Here is a 15,872-nt window from a genome sequence, read left to right as displayed (position 1 = left end):
ATATTCCACAAAGGCAGAGCGAGGAACAATAGAGGGGCCTGGTGCACCAGAGTAGATTATAGAAAAAGTTTTCCATTATTCCCTGTGAAAGGCTGAAGCCCACGGAGTGTTAAATGTGGTTGAAGACGTCACTCTGACCTTCAGAAGCACAACAGAGCTAAAACACAGACCTAACATGCTGGTGGCAGAGAAAAATATAGAACAGGCTGAGAAAAAAATCAGAAAATGCAACTGGAAATAAAATGACATACCAGATTTTAATTTTCAACCTCAAAATTGGGATTGTCCTTTAAATCCATTAAATTTTTATCGATTTTACAAATTGCCTCAGGAGCATTGTGCTCATGTATGATAATGATTTTGCCCCTGCAGCTCATTTAGAAATGGTTAAACTGATTGAACACTCTTTTTGGTCTCTTGTTTGTTATTATGGACTGAGTGATAAACAGTCCATAATAACAAGTCATTTTCATTTGTGTGATTGTGCAAACCAGGAGCGTGACATAAGGTTTGCCATAAACCATCTGCAGCTTTGCACTGCAGATAAATGTTTTCAAAGCATAAATGAGATTTTATGAGGCTGTGGGAATAGTTACTCTTATACTTATTTCCTCCTTCTGTTTACTGGGTATTTTTATGGTCAGCTGTGCATTCTTGTCATATAATCATTCTGATATCATCTTCAATAACAGTGAGGGCACACAGTGATTTCTGCCTCAAAGTGATTTAGGAGAAAATAACTTCTCAAAACATGGTCCCACAAAAACAACAGGTAGATAAGAGCAGCGCTCCATCTAATAAGAGCTCACTGCCAGACCGACGCTACCATTGCAACGCTGTCAAAATGTCCCCTTGTTTTTGAAAACGGTACAAGCGCTACTTCGACTGGATGGATGGAGTATGCAGCACCTCAAACAACTAGAGACTTGAAAGCCGCTGTTATATCAAACAACATCTGCGAGAACCAGTGATACCAGGATAAATAAGACACCGCTACTACACTCCTCAGGTTTCCTTTGATATTGGCATTAAAAATTCATTGTGTTTTATTTGCCTTCAAGTGAGTGAAGTGTTTGTTGCCCTCTGTCTTCCCAAAGCTATCTCTTAGGATCTCTCCAGAGCTCGATTCTGGGAACAGATAGTGGTGATGAGTTTTATAATGCTCTTCAAGAAATAAAGCCTTAATTATAGCGGATTTCATAACACTGCCTCACTCCACAGGATGACGTCATTATTCTCATGTAATGGCGAGGCCTGTGAGATCTTGACGCTTTGGCAAGGGCAGTCCTTCAGGACCAAGGACAGCGGCAACACAAACAATACAAAAATCTATTGGTGGAGGGACAGGGTATGAAGTTATGGAAGGCTTGACTGCTGGGCACTACGCTGTGCCCTTTACTGACAAACGTCTTACCATGTGACTGCTTTGCTGCCACTTTGGGACCTCGAATCTAAACCTGCCTGCATAGCATGGAAACACCACAGCATCCCACAACAAATTCACTGACGGACCACATCCTCTGATGACCGTGAACAATGACCGTCTCTATGGGACCTTTCCAGCATACTGCTCTGCATACATCTGCATATATTTCCTGCCACATGGTGCCAGCATATTGCTTCGTTTTTAATTTATATATTTATTTATATTTTTATGTTTGCTGACTTTTCTTTAAACATGAAAAAAAAAAAATGAAATTAGTTATTTACAGTATTTTCTTAAGAAATGTGAATGGCACCTGCCCATAAACAACTTCCGAGTCATGTGAGCTGTAGTGTGATATTATTCTGTCCACCTAAAAAGAATAGTAGGTAGAAAAATATTTAAAACAAGGAATATAATGTTCAAATTATAATTTAGTGATTTTCTTTGGCTGTATAAGGACAATATAAAGACATTAGAAGATATACATAATTGGCTTCTGGATCAATTAATATCTCAATTAACATTGAATTAGTCATTATAAAATCATACAGATTTTAGATGTATTTAAATGGGTCTTTATAATTAAACTTACAGCTGCCTTTATACTTGAGAAGGGGGTCCCTTGCAATGGGATCATGATATTTGGGTAAGTGTGGGAGTTTTGAGCTGAATACCAAGTATGAGGAGCAGTAATATTAATGCAATCATTTAATAATTAGTAGATATGATCAGCAGTAGTATTTTATTTAGCAGTTTCATAATGTGCCTTCAGTCATCATATATAGCTTTCAGGGAGTTATATTTGCTTATTTATTTTTATTAACTGTTTATTTCCTCTTTTACATCCTCTTTCAGCACATTATTTGTGCCCTTGACCGTTCTCTGTCGAAGCTATCATTCCTCTTAAAGTATACAAATGAATTGCCAATCGTTCTGGGCCCTTGATCCTTCCTGGTTTCTTTCAGCTGAATATCAAATGCACTTGTCTGCAAAGCCTACTTTCAAATCTCTTCAAGCACATCCATGGAGAAGAGGACAGATGAAGGTCCTTCCTATCATCTCCTAATGGCCATGATTTGATCAGCACATGTAAGATTGAATAAAGCCTCCATACACAGGTAAGCAAGTGTGCTGTGATAGTAGTGGGCAAATGCTAAACAGGTAATAACGCTGAATGGTATACACACTTGCTATGTTTATCAGATCTAAAAAGATTAGTTTATTGCCACCAATAACAATCAATTAGTAATTCATAGACCTCTATGAAGGTCTCTCTGGAGATAGTTTTCAATAGTGTGGTGAATTAAAGTGTGGTATCTATGTTATTAGCGTTGTTTTGAAAAAAAAAAATGCCATTAACGTTCATATTTCATATTTAGTATACAGTATAGTACATAATAGTACAGATGATTGTGAATCTTTCAATGTTTCAATATTGCCTGTTGTACATACCTGGTGAGTGTTGCTCAAGGTTTATGGTCACCCGACACTAAACCCAACTGACAGAGTTAACAAAAGCAAATGTTATTTGTTGTTGTAAAAACAAATGTGAGATAAAAACACCTTTTAGCCAAAGTCCCTTTAAAGGAAAGTGTTCACTCACCAGCCATGTTTGCAATGCCTCAGGGCAGCTCAAACAAGACCAAGTCCATCTAAATGAATGGGATTCTCACTGAACTCACAATTAAATTAAATATTTCAAGTTAGCAACAAAATCTAAAATGAACTGCCCCATGAAAGTTGTTCATTACGCTCAAATAGCATTTAAAAAGCTATTTTTCAGGTAAGACCAGCCAAAGCGCATGTGCAGTCGTGACGTGCTTAAAAACGCATTGGCCAGTCTAGCCTCAGGTTTCTATGGGAACTGGAGCTTCTAACAGCCGATACAGTGATGCAATGACTTTACCAATCAGCACCTGGCTCTTTAGAAGACAGCTCTTTCATTTAGAAGACTATTCTGCCATACTGTGCAGTTTCTCCTATTCATAAGTATTGAAGTGAACCAACCATCTATGTATTTCTGTAGTTTTTGTATTAGATTATAGATCAGAAAAGTCATACATCTGAAGCTGAATATGTGAGGCAAAAGTCAAAATGTATATGTTTACCAATCACGGACTATGGTAAAATAATTTTAACAGTATACTGAAGGAACCATGTGGAAATAAATCGCTATTAACCAATAATCTGCCACATAATCATGATTTGTGAAGAAAGGAATACAAGTCATTAGTGGTTTACTGCCACTAGTGTTCATTTCATTATGAAATCACAGTGACTAAAGTTTTGCTAAATGATATGCTTTGGTCACACTATATTTTAAGAACTAATTCTCACTATTAACTATGGCTTTTGCCTTTAATAAACTCCTAATTTGCTGCTTATTAATAGTTAGTAAGGTATTTGTTAAGTGTAGGTATGGGTTAGGATTAAGGGATCTGGAATATTGTTTTGCAGATGCTTTAATATGTGCTTTATAAGTACTAATGAACAGACAATATGCCAGTGATAGAGAGAATTGGTCCTTAAAATAAGAAAGAATCAAAATTTTTTCTCTTTTTTTTGGGCAAAAAGGCACCCCCTCCCAGTGATAATACTAGAAACACCCTAGAAACAATCCAGAAAACCCTAGAAACTTCATTATAATGCCTTAACAATCACTCACAGTGCTCTAGTAAGTACACTGACAAGGCACACTCATGTTTGCTTTTAGGAAATACAAGTTTTAAGGAAGAAGCCAGAATGAACAATGTAAAGTACGCAGTTACTGTGTATATGTTTGCCGTGTATTCATTCTCTGTCCATTCACAGTTGATCCATGGTGGGACAGCAACTGTCCACTCTCCCTGAGGACATCTTCCCTCTCATTTGACAGATCTCCCCCGATTGCTGGACACCATGATTCTGACTGGAGACCCAGGCATAAGTTGCTTTTTTTGGCTTTAGATTGCGAGGGGGAGAGTGACCTGACAAAACACCTCCAGTGGACCAACGCTCTGGCTAATGAGAACAGCTCTGGGCCAAGATACCATAGACTGTCAAGGGCATCTGTGAGAGAACGTCATACATGACTTCACAATTTCATGTTAAAATAAAAGCGAGAGACCGTTAGGAAGAAAGAGGCAGAACAAGTCGAGTCTTTCATCTTTCAACCTGTCATTACATATGCTCTTTGGAGCTGAGAGTTTGATCGTAGTACAAGCTGTGCTGTCCTGCTGACTGACAGTCAAGAGAAACCATGCCACTCACTAGAGATTAAGAGTTTGTCAAACATTCGTAAAAATCACCCCTTTGCACCACAAATAATGTGTGTTCCTGTAGCACTAGCGGCAGAGCGTGACACTGCCAGTGTTACGGGTTTGAGTCGGTCAAGGCTGGGCTTGCTTAGATTTGCACCTGCTGTTAGATACTGTAACCAGACTTTATGGTTTCAAAAAGCATATTTGTCTCATTCCGGGATGGTTTGAAGCAGGGAATGGAAAGCCTGCAGTGAAGCTGGAACTGAGCGATTGCAGAATGTTTCGAGTGAGGAGGGGAAATGGCCGTCACTCCACTCCACTCACATACTCGGCTTTCAGGCTACGATTACACTAGTGTGTTTTTGTATTAAAAGCCCATAACTTTTGTTACAGTTACGCGTGGCATGCACACTACTCTAGAGTTTTCGACCCTTTGAAAACCGAGACTTTAGGAAATGCAGAAGATGGGTCTATTATTTTTACTATATTTACAGCTCCATTATTATTTGAGCCACAATCAATCACAACAATTTATATACAATTACAAATGATTCAGCATATAAATCGTTAGTTTGTTATTTTACACACATGCACACAGACATTATTTCACACATGACACAGTAGTGAGATGCATAAGAAATCTTTAGATGCGCCCATATTTTCTGATAAGAAGAGAAAACGCGAGCATTTTTGGCAATCGTTTCTGTCCAGTCCACTCGTTTTATGGCATTTAGCCACAGCTGTCATAATTGTTTATTGTATTTTTGTCTGGCAGTGGCAGCAGGTATGCGATAAAATTTCAAATTGGAGCCTCTAGCACATTGATTCTGGCACCCAACATCAAAACAAGATGATATTTTAAGCTTCTTATGTAGCCGAATCTGCACTGGTTAGAATTGGCCGCCTCCAGTTTTCTGTTTGTTTTGCGTAGTATATTATAAAGCATGATACTACAGTGCACATGCATTTTCGGTCAAGTAGTGTGGACGGAGATCGTTTCTGAAACACAGTGTGGACTAGCATTTGTCAGATGAAAACAACAAAATGTGAACTAACCGCTTTACTAACCAGTTTACTTGTCTACAACATCTGCGATATTCAGTAGAAATACACTCATGCTCATATTGCTTCATTAATTCCACAGTTCTGTGTGCTGCCACTAGTCACATTCCCTACTAGTCAAGCAAATGTGAATAACATAAAATCAAGCTTTGTTGTAGCTCTTTCTGAAAAGTAAAAGAGCAGACTACAGACGTGTCCAAATAACCATCTGCTAGCCGAGTGTGTAAGAAACCGGCGTGTCCCATAAAAAAGGGGGTAGGCACATGTAAAATCTTGGCAGAGGAGATGCACACCATTAGCCTAATGACAGAATGAAAGATGGACGACTTTGTGCGGACGGAGACATACGATTAAAAGGCCTAGGAATGCAAATTTGTTTTTTTAACAAACACAAGAAAAGTAAGCTCACAAAGAGAACAAAAAAACTGCAGCGGTCTCAGTGTTCGTGTTGCTAGGAGGAAGACACAGTCAGCTTTAATTCAGCTGTGGCCATCAGAAAAGAAACGCTGCACCCACAGTCTTTTCATGTTGCTTCTTTGCCTTTGAACTGCTTGTCTAAATGTACCTGCGACTTCAAGCCTTGAATGGCATAATGGGAAAACAGAAGTAATTAGGGAGCTACCGCCGTCCCCTTTCCCTTTCACCTCTTGTCTACCGTACTTCAAAGTAGCACATCTGTCTTAGTCTTGGGCAAGAAAATGTATAGAACATCCAAAGCCCTGCCTGGAGGATTAGCACGTTCAAATATTGTTTAGCTAGTGTCACTAATTAATTTAACAAAGCAGCTTTAAAATCACTTTAACATGCAACGTTGTAAGTCACAGAAATGTTGGGAGAAGGAATAAACTTCTAAAGACTAATGTTCTGAAATTAAAGTCACAGAGAACTGAAGCTGATTTGTTTGTGCATTAATTTAAATTCTAACTATTTGTAACATTTTAGATTAAGGAATGCTATTCACCATTGTTAGAATGTATGCTACTACCATACTGGCTGTTTATGAATAGTTATAAAACATATATCAATGCCTTATTCTGCAAGACCGTATTCTAGATCCCATAATCCCCCAATACCTAAATATAACTACTACAATAACTGCTAGTCACACTTTAGTTTAAGGTCCAATTTTCACTATTAACAAACCATTAATTATGACTTTTTCCTCAGTAAACTCCAAATTTGCTGCTTATTAATGTAGAATATGTGCATTGTAAGTACTAATAAACAGCCAATATGTTAATAATATGCATGCTAATAAGCAACTCCTTTATAGTGAGAATTGGTCCCTAATACTAAAGTGTTACCTACAGTAACTGTCTTACTATCAATAACTAGGAGTTTATTGAGGGAAAACAACAGTGCATATGTGTTCCCTTGTCTGACGTGTTAATGTTTTCAAACTAAACCATTTTTAGATAGGATCCTAAACACAACCTCATTCTGTGACTGGTTGGCCACACATACAGCCCTGCATCAAACTCATGGCACTGGATGCACACACAGAAACACAGTGTTTACAGTTTTATGGAAATACCTGTAGTTGCAGCATGACATGTAAACTGCAACCAAGTTTATTGTCAAAATGGTAAATACCTCTTATCAGAAAAAAGTTGGACATTATTTTATTTTATTCCATCATTTTTTTAAATTGGGATAAGTGTTGCATGCAGGAACTGTGACATCAGTAGAGTTATGACAGTTTATAACGTTTTGATTATGTGAAAATATGTATGCATAGATGACTCATTCTATTGGGTCAGTTTTGATGTCATGCTGACTTTAGCATGGTATACGGATATTTTAGTACACTACAGCTTTAATAACTTTGACTTACACAGAAAAGCAACAAAAATGCCTATTTACCCCCCCCCCCCCTGCAAAATACAACAAGCTCAGTCAGGATAATTGACTTTGTTCTAATGGACTTTGACATGGTCAAATATACTTGAGGCTATTTGCTCTGTCTTATCAGGAATAGTATGGCTCAGACGTGACAAGCAAAAACATTTTTTTTTTTTTTTTTTTTTTTTGTGAAACAGCAAAAGCACATCTCATAAAACTTCAATCTCAGGGAGCCTGTGCTTATTTGCTTAGAGAAGCACAAGGCAAAACAATGCACAGCAGTTTGATTCCAATTTGGCTATATTGATCCCATCAGACAAGAGCAATTTTATAAGCATTGGTAGGTCAACTTGTTTCATATTCCAATCAAGAGAATGGATTCCACCTCATGATTTAGGTACATTTGTAATTTCAAGCTGAATGAGATTTGCAGAAGCTATCCGAGGCAGTTCATCTGTTAACAATGCCCTGGCACACAATAAGAAATTGAAATCTCGGTGAAACAGCATTCAGTTTGTTTTGAATTCTCACAAACATCACAGACAATTTCCTCGTTTTTGGAGGGTAAATATCTAGTTTTATCTACTTGGTAAAAGCATTGTTTAAAATGCTTTGTGCTTAACACACTCCAGAGATTGGTTAAGAAAACCGCAGTCAAAACCCAAAAGCGGCACACAAAAAAACTACAATGAGCAACAGAAGCAAAACCCCGTCCCAAACACAAATCAGCACGCAGGGAGGAAAATCCATGCGTCTTGGCAGATACATCCGCCGTGAGTAGCAAAAAACAAAGCAAAGTGTTCAAAAGTGAATTTTTTTTTCTTCCAAAGTTTCACTGCAAAACTGGGATTTGCTTAAGACTCGATTTGGCAGCAAACAAATGCAGGATTACCTTCACCGTAGCGAAACAAACACAGACTTGTGACTGGACAGAACACAAATAGATCAAATCTTCTCAAGGAGACTGAGATAAAACGTCAATATTTGCCATCGCAACAGATGTGCTGTATTGAGTGCAGCATGTTCAAATCTGAAAAATGCTGCGTTCTGCAAATACAAAGACGTCCCTCTCTCCCAGATATAATGTATGCTGTCTTGGAAGATTCATATCTCATTAAAGTGAGGAGTGACAGAATGCAAAATGTACTTGGGTACTGAATTAATGTAAACAAAACATGCTTAAATGTGCTGTTTGCTTTGCCGTCACTGTTGCCATATTGCACATACTGTCTTCACAGTACACATCACAGCTGATTCCCTATGGCAAAGACGGCCCTTATCTCGGGACTTTGTTGTGCTCAACATACTTCAGTGACTCAGAAAACTGTCTCAGTCAGTAGGCAGTAGAGGTGAAATGTCATTTTGAGTCTATTTCTTCTATTATTTTGGTGAGGCCTGCATTTCTCCCAGAACATTTTGCAGTGGATGGCCATTTCATTGTGCTTGTGTGGCAGACAGATTTGACAGAGCTGTCTTTGGTGTACAAGCAAACATCACCATTACGTAGCTCGTTCAAGCATTTATTTTTCTGTTCTTCAACAGCTTTTGATAGGAACAAAATTTGCCATTTTTAAAGTGTAAAAAATGAAAGACTAAATAAGATGCAAGAAAACATTGACTGCCGGCCTCTTTCCCCGGCGATCCATTTGAGATGTCAGGGGGAATCTCACAAAACCTGTCAAGAAATGTTCAGGTTTCACTACAAAATTCAATAAAACTGTATACTGTGTGTGTAGACACAAACACACACTAGTGCATTTGTATTTATTTTTCTTTTTACATTTAACTGTATGTAACGTCTAGATTTATAAAGTTTAAAGCTTTTATAAATGTATACATGTATGACGTTATAAACTTAATACATATAATTAAACAGCTATATAAGTAGTATATGTTGTACTATATTTATGATGACACACATTAATGATTTACACAACAGTTAAAGAAACCAATGAGAATCACCTTTGATAATTGGAGAGAGAGAGACAAAATATTATATGATAAATGATTATGCGAAAACTGGCATAATGTCAATGGCATATATATATATACATATTCTTTTTTTATGTAGAATGATTTTATTTCTTTTGGTTTGGGGTAATACATGACCCATCACAGAATGTTGTTTCTTATGAAATGCAGAAACCTGATCAAAATGTCCCCAGACTCCATAACTCCAACATCATTAGAAACAGCTATACAGCCAAAAATGTAATCTCAGAGTACAATTGACTAGAACAGTTTGAGAAGCAGTCTCATTATTTTGCTCAGTCATTCATAAACATTGGTTTGCTTCATTGTCACATTGTAAACAGCAATTACCTAAATTATTAATTGATAACCTGACAGCAAATCAGTTGAACAACAAAAGCATTTATGATTGTGAGAAGCAAAGCATGCATCCATTTTCTGGCTTTTCAATGCAAGTTGGTCCTCATATCAAACAGACAATAACTAAAATAATAAATACAATTAAAAACAACTTGCAAAGGCACTTATTCTCCAACATTCATCTTCTCTGTTGACCGTCCAAGTGAATATAAACTGATGCTCTTCGGGGCTGACATTTGAGCCACCACACAGTCAGTTCTTTGGCAGAAAGACACAGCTAGGGTCTTGTTTCCTTGAACACAAGCTAGTAACTAGGAAAGAACAAATGTCTTTGTTTGCGTTTTGTTTCAGGCCTGCTGTGTGAATGTGGGCTGCTGGGCTCTGTTCTTAATGAAGGTTTACAGGGAGAGACGTGTGACGTCGCTTCAGCCTTGAAGGAACATCGCTTCCCTTAAATAGAATCACCTTAAAAGACATCAGCTCCCATGTGACCAAATTAAATTAATATGCACTGATTTTATATAGAGCAACCAGCATGAAAAGCAAGGCGAAACATGTTTCATGGAGTTTAAAGTAATTTTACATAGATTTGCTATTCATAAAACATTAGATCTCACTTGGAATCTTTATTATGCATATTTCCAATCTGGTCTCACATTAAAGACAAGTGAACCAAGAAATTATATTGGGAACCTATTATGCATGCTTAAAGGTAAGGCAGTTTTTGAGGAGAATACATTGTTCTTATTTTGTGATAGATAGTGAATATACTGTGTACTACACATCTTCATGTTAAGGTATAAGCAAATTAATTTACACTGATAATTAGTTACGGCAAGCATCACTGTTATTACTGCTCATACTTATAAGGGCCTGAAAGAATATGGAAAATGAATCTAGTTTTTTATGCACTAATCTAATATCCTTTCTGAATTTTTGCTGTTAAACAAATCTCAGGTTTTTTCTGCCACACGGATAAAAGGAAAGTACCTAGAAATGAATGTGATGGGTTTAGCACATGCCATCGTCTAAACAAACTCGAAGATGTTATCCAGGAAGCTTCAGATCTTTTATGCTGCTTTTGAAACGTGAAATGAAAAGTGTAGCTGTCACGTTTGAGGAGTAATGGAAAACACTTCTTTACCGTAGGTTTTTTTTTTTTTTTTTTTTACAGTTTCTCTGTGGATGCAGAAAAAAAAAAAAAAAAAAAAGAATCTTCCATAGGAAATGGCATGGATTACTGTAATTAAGTGTGCTGACATTTACAAGAATATAATTTACTTAACTTAGCTACAGGCTTTTGTATGAAGCTAATTATCATTAACCAACAAAATCAGTGATTATCCAATAGGTTGACTGTTCACAAGAATTTTTAACTTTCTATGATAAAATCCTTTTCTATGTAAAAATACTGTAAAATGTATTCCAGTGAATTTTCAGCACCATGCTGATTTGCTGATTATCAAATTATAATCAATGTTGAAAACATCTGTGCTGCTTCATATTTTTGTTGAAAACTGTGATATAGTTTTAATTTTAATATTTAAATTTAAATTTTTAGATTACATTTATTAGGATTCTTTGATAAATGATAAGTTCAAAAGAACATTTTTTTAAATAACATTATAAGTGTATTTACTGTTACTTTTGATCAATTTAATGCATCATTGATCATTGCCAAAAATATTTGAATGTATTTTTTCTTATTCTTACCCAAGACTTTTGAATGGTAGTATATCATGGTTTCCAAAAAATATGTAGCAGCACAACAACAACAACAACAAGAAATGATTCCTGAGCAGCAAATCAGAATATGAGAATGATTTCTTAAAGATGAAGACTGGAGTAATAATTCGGCAAATTCAGCTTTTCATCACAGGAATAAATTACATTTTACAAAACATTCACATAGAATATGTTTATTTTAACATCATTTCACATTTTTAACTGTATTTTTGATCAAACAAATGCATCCTTGGTAAGCAAGAAGAGACTTTCAAAAATGGAAAAAAAAAATCATGCCATTCCCAAACCGTGTAGCCTAGGCCTTGTAGGTAACAGTCACAGGCTACAACTTTTTAGAACTTAAAATGTGTAATCAAAAATTGGTTAACATTATTGTTAACAAGTTAACCAATAAATAAAGTGTTAGCCAATAGTCATAACTAGTTTGAGAAAATCCACTAATTCCGAGTATGGGTCACCATACTTGGCCATGTGTCATGTCACTTTCACATTTTTTTTTTTTTCCCGATACCCTGTTTAATGTAAGATTGTCATGCCAGCTAACAGCTTGTAGCTGATTTAAACATGACACTGGCATTAAAAAGTGATAATGAATCAGATGTTATAGACAGTCTTGAGTCATTTTCTCAATGTTTGCAAGTAGGCTCTCAGGACAGCTGCGCTCCTTTAATTATTTTCTATTGCTAAATTACAGCTTCCTTTTCCCCAGCCATGTGCTCCTCAATGCAGGGACATGTACTGTTACACTGTAAAAATGCATCTATTATTTATTCACTCATTTTCTTCACACCTATGCTCTTCTAAGTGCAGACACCTCATTAGTATGTGATCGCCAACATAACATGGAGATCTGCACCTCCTTTACCACAGTCCCACCCCCACCGTGACACTTCCAGTCTGATTGGCTGTCTGTGTGTAGGTTTTTATTCATTTTTTTTTTCAATGACAGTCAGTGCAGTGAAGCAATAAGAGGTTTACAAATCCACACGGGTGCTGAGGATGAGATCAGCACAAAAGTGTGTGAATGAGTTACAGCATCTGGTGGGGAGCTTCACTGAATGTGCTAAAGAAGTGAAAATATCCTATAATATAATATTTCTGGACATCACGGTCAGATATCAGATAGCAAAAGAAAGCTACTGCAACATACTTAATATGCTTATATAATAATGCATATTACTGTAAAGCAATGACAGGTGTACTTTTGGTTTATCTGACATTTATAGGCCTCGCCTGTTAACAAAAATCCTAGAAAATGGTTTGTGTGTATATTGGCCTGGTCGATAAATCTCATAATATATGGATATTTCTAAATGCAATGGAACCGGAATAATAGAAAGGTTTTTTTTTTTTTTTTTTTTTTTTTTTTTCACCTTAGGGTGGAAAGGTTAGTAAAACAATGAATTGAAATACTCTCTCACACACATATGCCTATAATGCAGTGACCTCTTCGTAAAGTCACTTCCTTTGGTCCTGAATGAATGAGCTGTTTTGGATGAATCAGTTGAATGAATGAATCAATGACTCACTCATTTAGACAATGACTTGCCACCATCTACTGGCATTTCACTATCTTATTTAGTGTATTTTCTCTTACAACACTTCATATTTCTAATATTGTAATCACTTCACAATGTAAATGCACTCATGGCATGTCTGAGTTGCATTAAACAGTCTATGTAAATACATCTAAATGCCACTTCATATATTGCTTCTGCGCTACTTCTGCAGTAGTAGTTTTGTTATTTTTAACATGAAAGAGTTACAACAAAGTTTTCATTCATTTAAAAAGAAAGTTACAAAAATGTACCTATAAATGCCATAGAACATCAAAATAAGGGGACAGATATTTGACCTTATTGAAATAGTTGCTTACAGGTTTGGGATTATTTTTCAGTTGTTATTTTAGCCTCACTGAATCATACAAACCTTCCTCCTTTTTTTTTTTTTTTTTTTTTTTTTTTACAAAACCTAGTAGATAATATTCAGTTCCTAAAACCAAAATATTTAGTTTGTGTTCCTCCAATAATTCCATGACAAACTCAGGTTGTGTAATTATTTATGTTATCTTCCTCACACCTATCTGTACCTCTACAGTGCTGGGGTTATTCTGTGTTATGAAGGGAATCTGCTTTTGAATTCAAAGTGATTTTGACTCAGAAATACAGACAGAATGACTGTGCCCACAAAGCACTTCTATCGCTGAATGCTCATACTCTTATTGAAACACTTTCACTTGCATATATCAGACTGGACAAGCATGGGTGCCACAAAAGAACTGTCATAATTACAAAGGGATTCAATCACAGAAACATCAAAGCAGAAATACAAAACGACTTGTCATGTACTTAGCAAGCGTAACACTAAAGCAAACCACAAAGACTGACATTTTCAAAAGCAAGAATTCTGATGAATATCAGAAGTTTTGCAGAGAAGAAAACATGAAAATAGCCTGAAACTATAAAATCTTCTGCCAGTCCCTCTGTGACCTCTCTACCCTGTCCGAACTCGAAACTCATCTGAAAACACATATCTTTGTGTCATGATACTCTGGCTTCTAAATTCAGCTGTATCTGTTCTTTCCTTGTATTTTTTTACTCACATTTTTTCACTGTATGCCTTGCTTTCGTTAAGATTTGTGCTACTGTTAGCCATATTATTATCATTAATATCAATCTATTTAATATGAATACATTTAATCTGAAGTCCACAATGTGGCTTGATGTTAATAGGTGGTGCACAACTGAAAGCAGCAATCGGATCATTACAAGATTTAGGGATAATATATGGGGTAATAGAAACTCATCACTGCAGAACAGCCTGCTTCAGTGTTTCTCCACTTTTTGCATTGCTGAATTAAGCTGAAATCTATCAAAGTATTAACTGGTTTGTTACTGATGGATAAAGATGATGAGTATCGCAGTTCTTAGAAATGTTTGCACAGATTTCCAGCAATTATTCTCGTTCAGTCAGTGTGATATGAAGCAGCATCGAGGTAAAAGCTCATAGTACTCACATGCATGAGTGACAGAGAAACTGTTGGAGGACTCCAGGTTATCTACGTTGTAATTGAGATGGAAGGGTTTCTCAGTCGTGTTCTGATTGGTGTTGTAGAGCTGCACAGCGAATCTGAAAGCGCTGTGTTCTTGCACGGTGGAACGCATGAAGAGCCCACCTTTATGAAGACCAAACAGCAGTGAATCAGAGAGGATGCACAGATTTCAAGCTATTTAAAACAGTATGAATATTAAATACTTGGCTTAAACGTCAGATCCATTTAGACACATTTATGAATCTGTTCCAACATAGTTTATACACAGACTCAATTCGATTCGCCTCCATTCGTAGAGAGGAACTTTCCCTTAAGTTTATGAAAAGCGATTGATATCTGATATGCCTGCAAAGCGGAAAACCAAGACGTTTTATTGATTTATTTGTATTTTGCATAGATATAATCATAATCGTTGTATTATGTATGACAATTCTGTTTGGTAGGCGCTGATTCCTTAGATTGCATTAGTGCAGTTATGATACCGCGGGCAATAATACCGTCTTCATATATCACCTAAACATGCATCTAAACCTCGACATACAAAGCCAAAAGAAGTCAGGCATATCCGGACGGACTCACCGATATTGATTTGATTGGGGAAGGCAGCGAGAGATGTGCCGAATAGCCATAATAAAAAAAGCAGCGCGCTTTGAGCCATTTTCTCTCCTGCCTCAAGAATAAAGCCTTAGAAAACGAGCTGTTGGAGGAGAATCATAAACGCACAAATCCAGCCGTGAGTGAAGAGGAGCGACTCATGGAGAACAATTCTTCTGCATGTGAGGAGAGAGACAGACTGAGAGAGAGAGAGAGAGAGAGAGAGAGAGAGAGAGAGAGAGAGAGAGAAGATGGTCGAGGCGACTGAGAGCATCACATTCAGGCTGAGTGCGAGCGGATCCTCCAATTGGACCAGCAGGGCGATACTGATCAAACTTGAACTGACGTTGAAGAAGAAGGAGATTTGGTAACACTTTCTATGAAGTCTGTAGATTTAGTGCATGCGCTGTAGAGGTTTTTCATAATGCATTATAGTACAGTGGTTAGATTTGTTCACGAATTAACGGAGTCACATTTATAATGCATTATAACACTTAAATAGTAATGTAATGAAGGTAATGCTTTTTTTAATACACACAATAAACAGTTAAATCTGCCCATAAAACGTTACAATGCATTA

The 15,872-nt window shown here is 36.7% G+C and overlaps 1 protein-coding gene across 1 annotated transcript in view; it reads right to left on the bottom strand.

Moving 5' to 3' along the window:
- Positions 1-15,629, bottom strand: part of LOC113113583 (glutamate receptor 3-like) — a 101,629-nt gene extending 86,000 nt beyond the window's left edge. The window contains exons 1-2 of the mRNA XM_026279859.1: positions 15,278-15,629; positions 14,663-14,821 (exon numbers count right to left, since the gene is read on the bottom strand). Coding sequence (XP_026135644.1) covers positions 14,663-14,821; positions 15,278-15,356 — 238 coding nt within the window. The 5' untranslated portion in view covers positions 15,357-15,629. The remainder of the gene's footprint in view (positions 1-14,662; positions 14,822-15,277) is intronic.
- Positions 15,630-15,872: the final 243 nt, after the last annotated feature.

The sequence above is a fragment of the Carassius auratus genome, chromosome 14 (assembly GCF_003368295.1).
Source record: "Carassius auratus strain Wakin chromosome 14, ASM336829v1, whole genome shotgun sequence".
NCBI classification, from domain to species: domain Eukaryota; kingdom Metazoa; phylum Chordata; class Actinopteri; order Cypriniformes; family Cyprinidae; genus Carassius; species Carassius auratus.
Note: the sequence above shows the minus strand (reverse complement) of the source record. Positions and strands in the feature narration are given on the sequence as shown.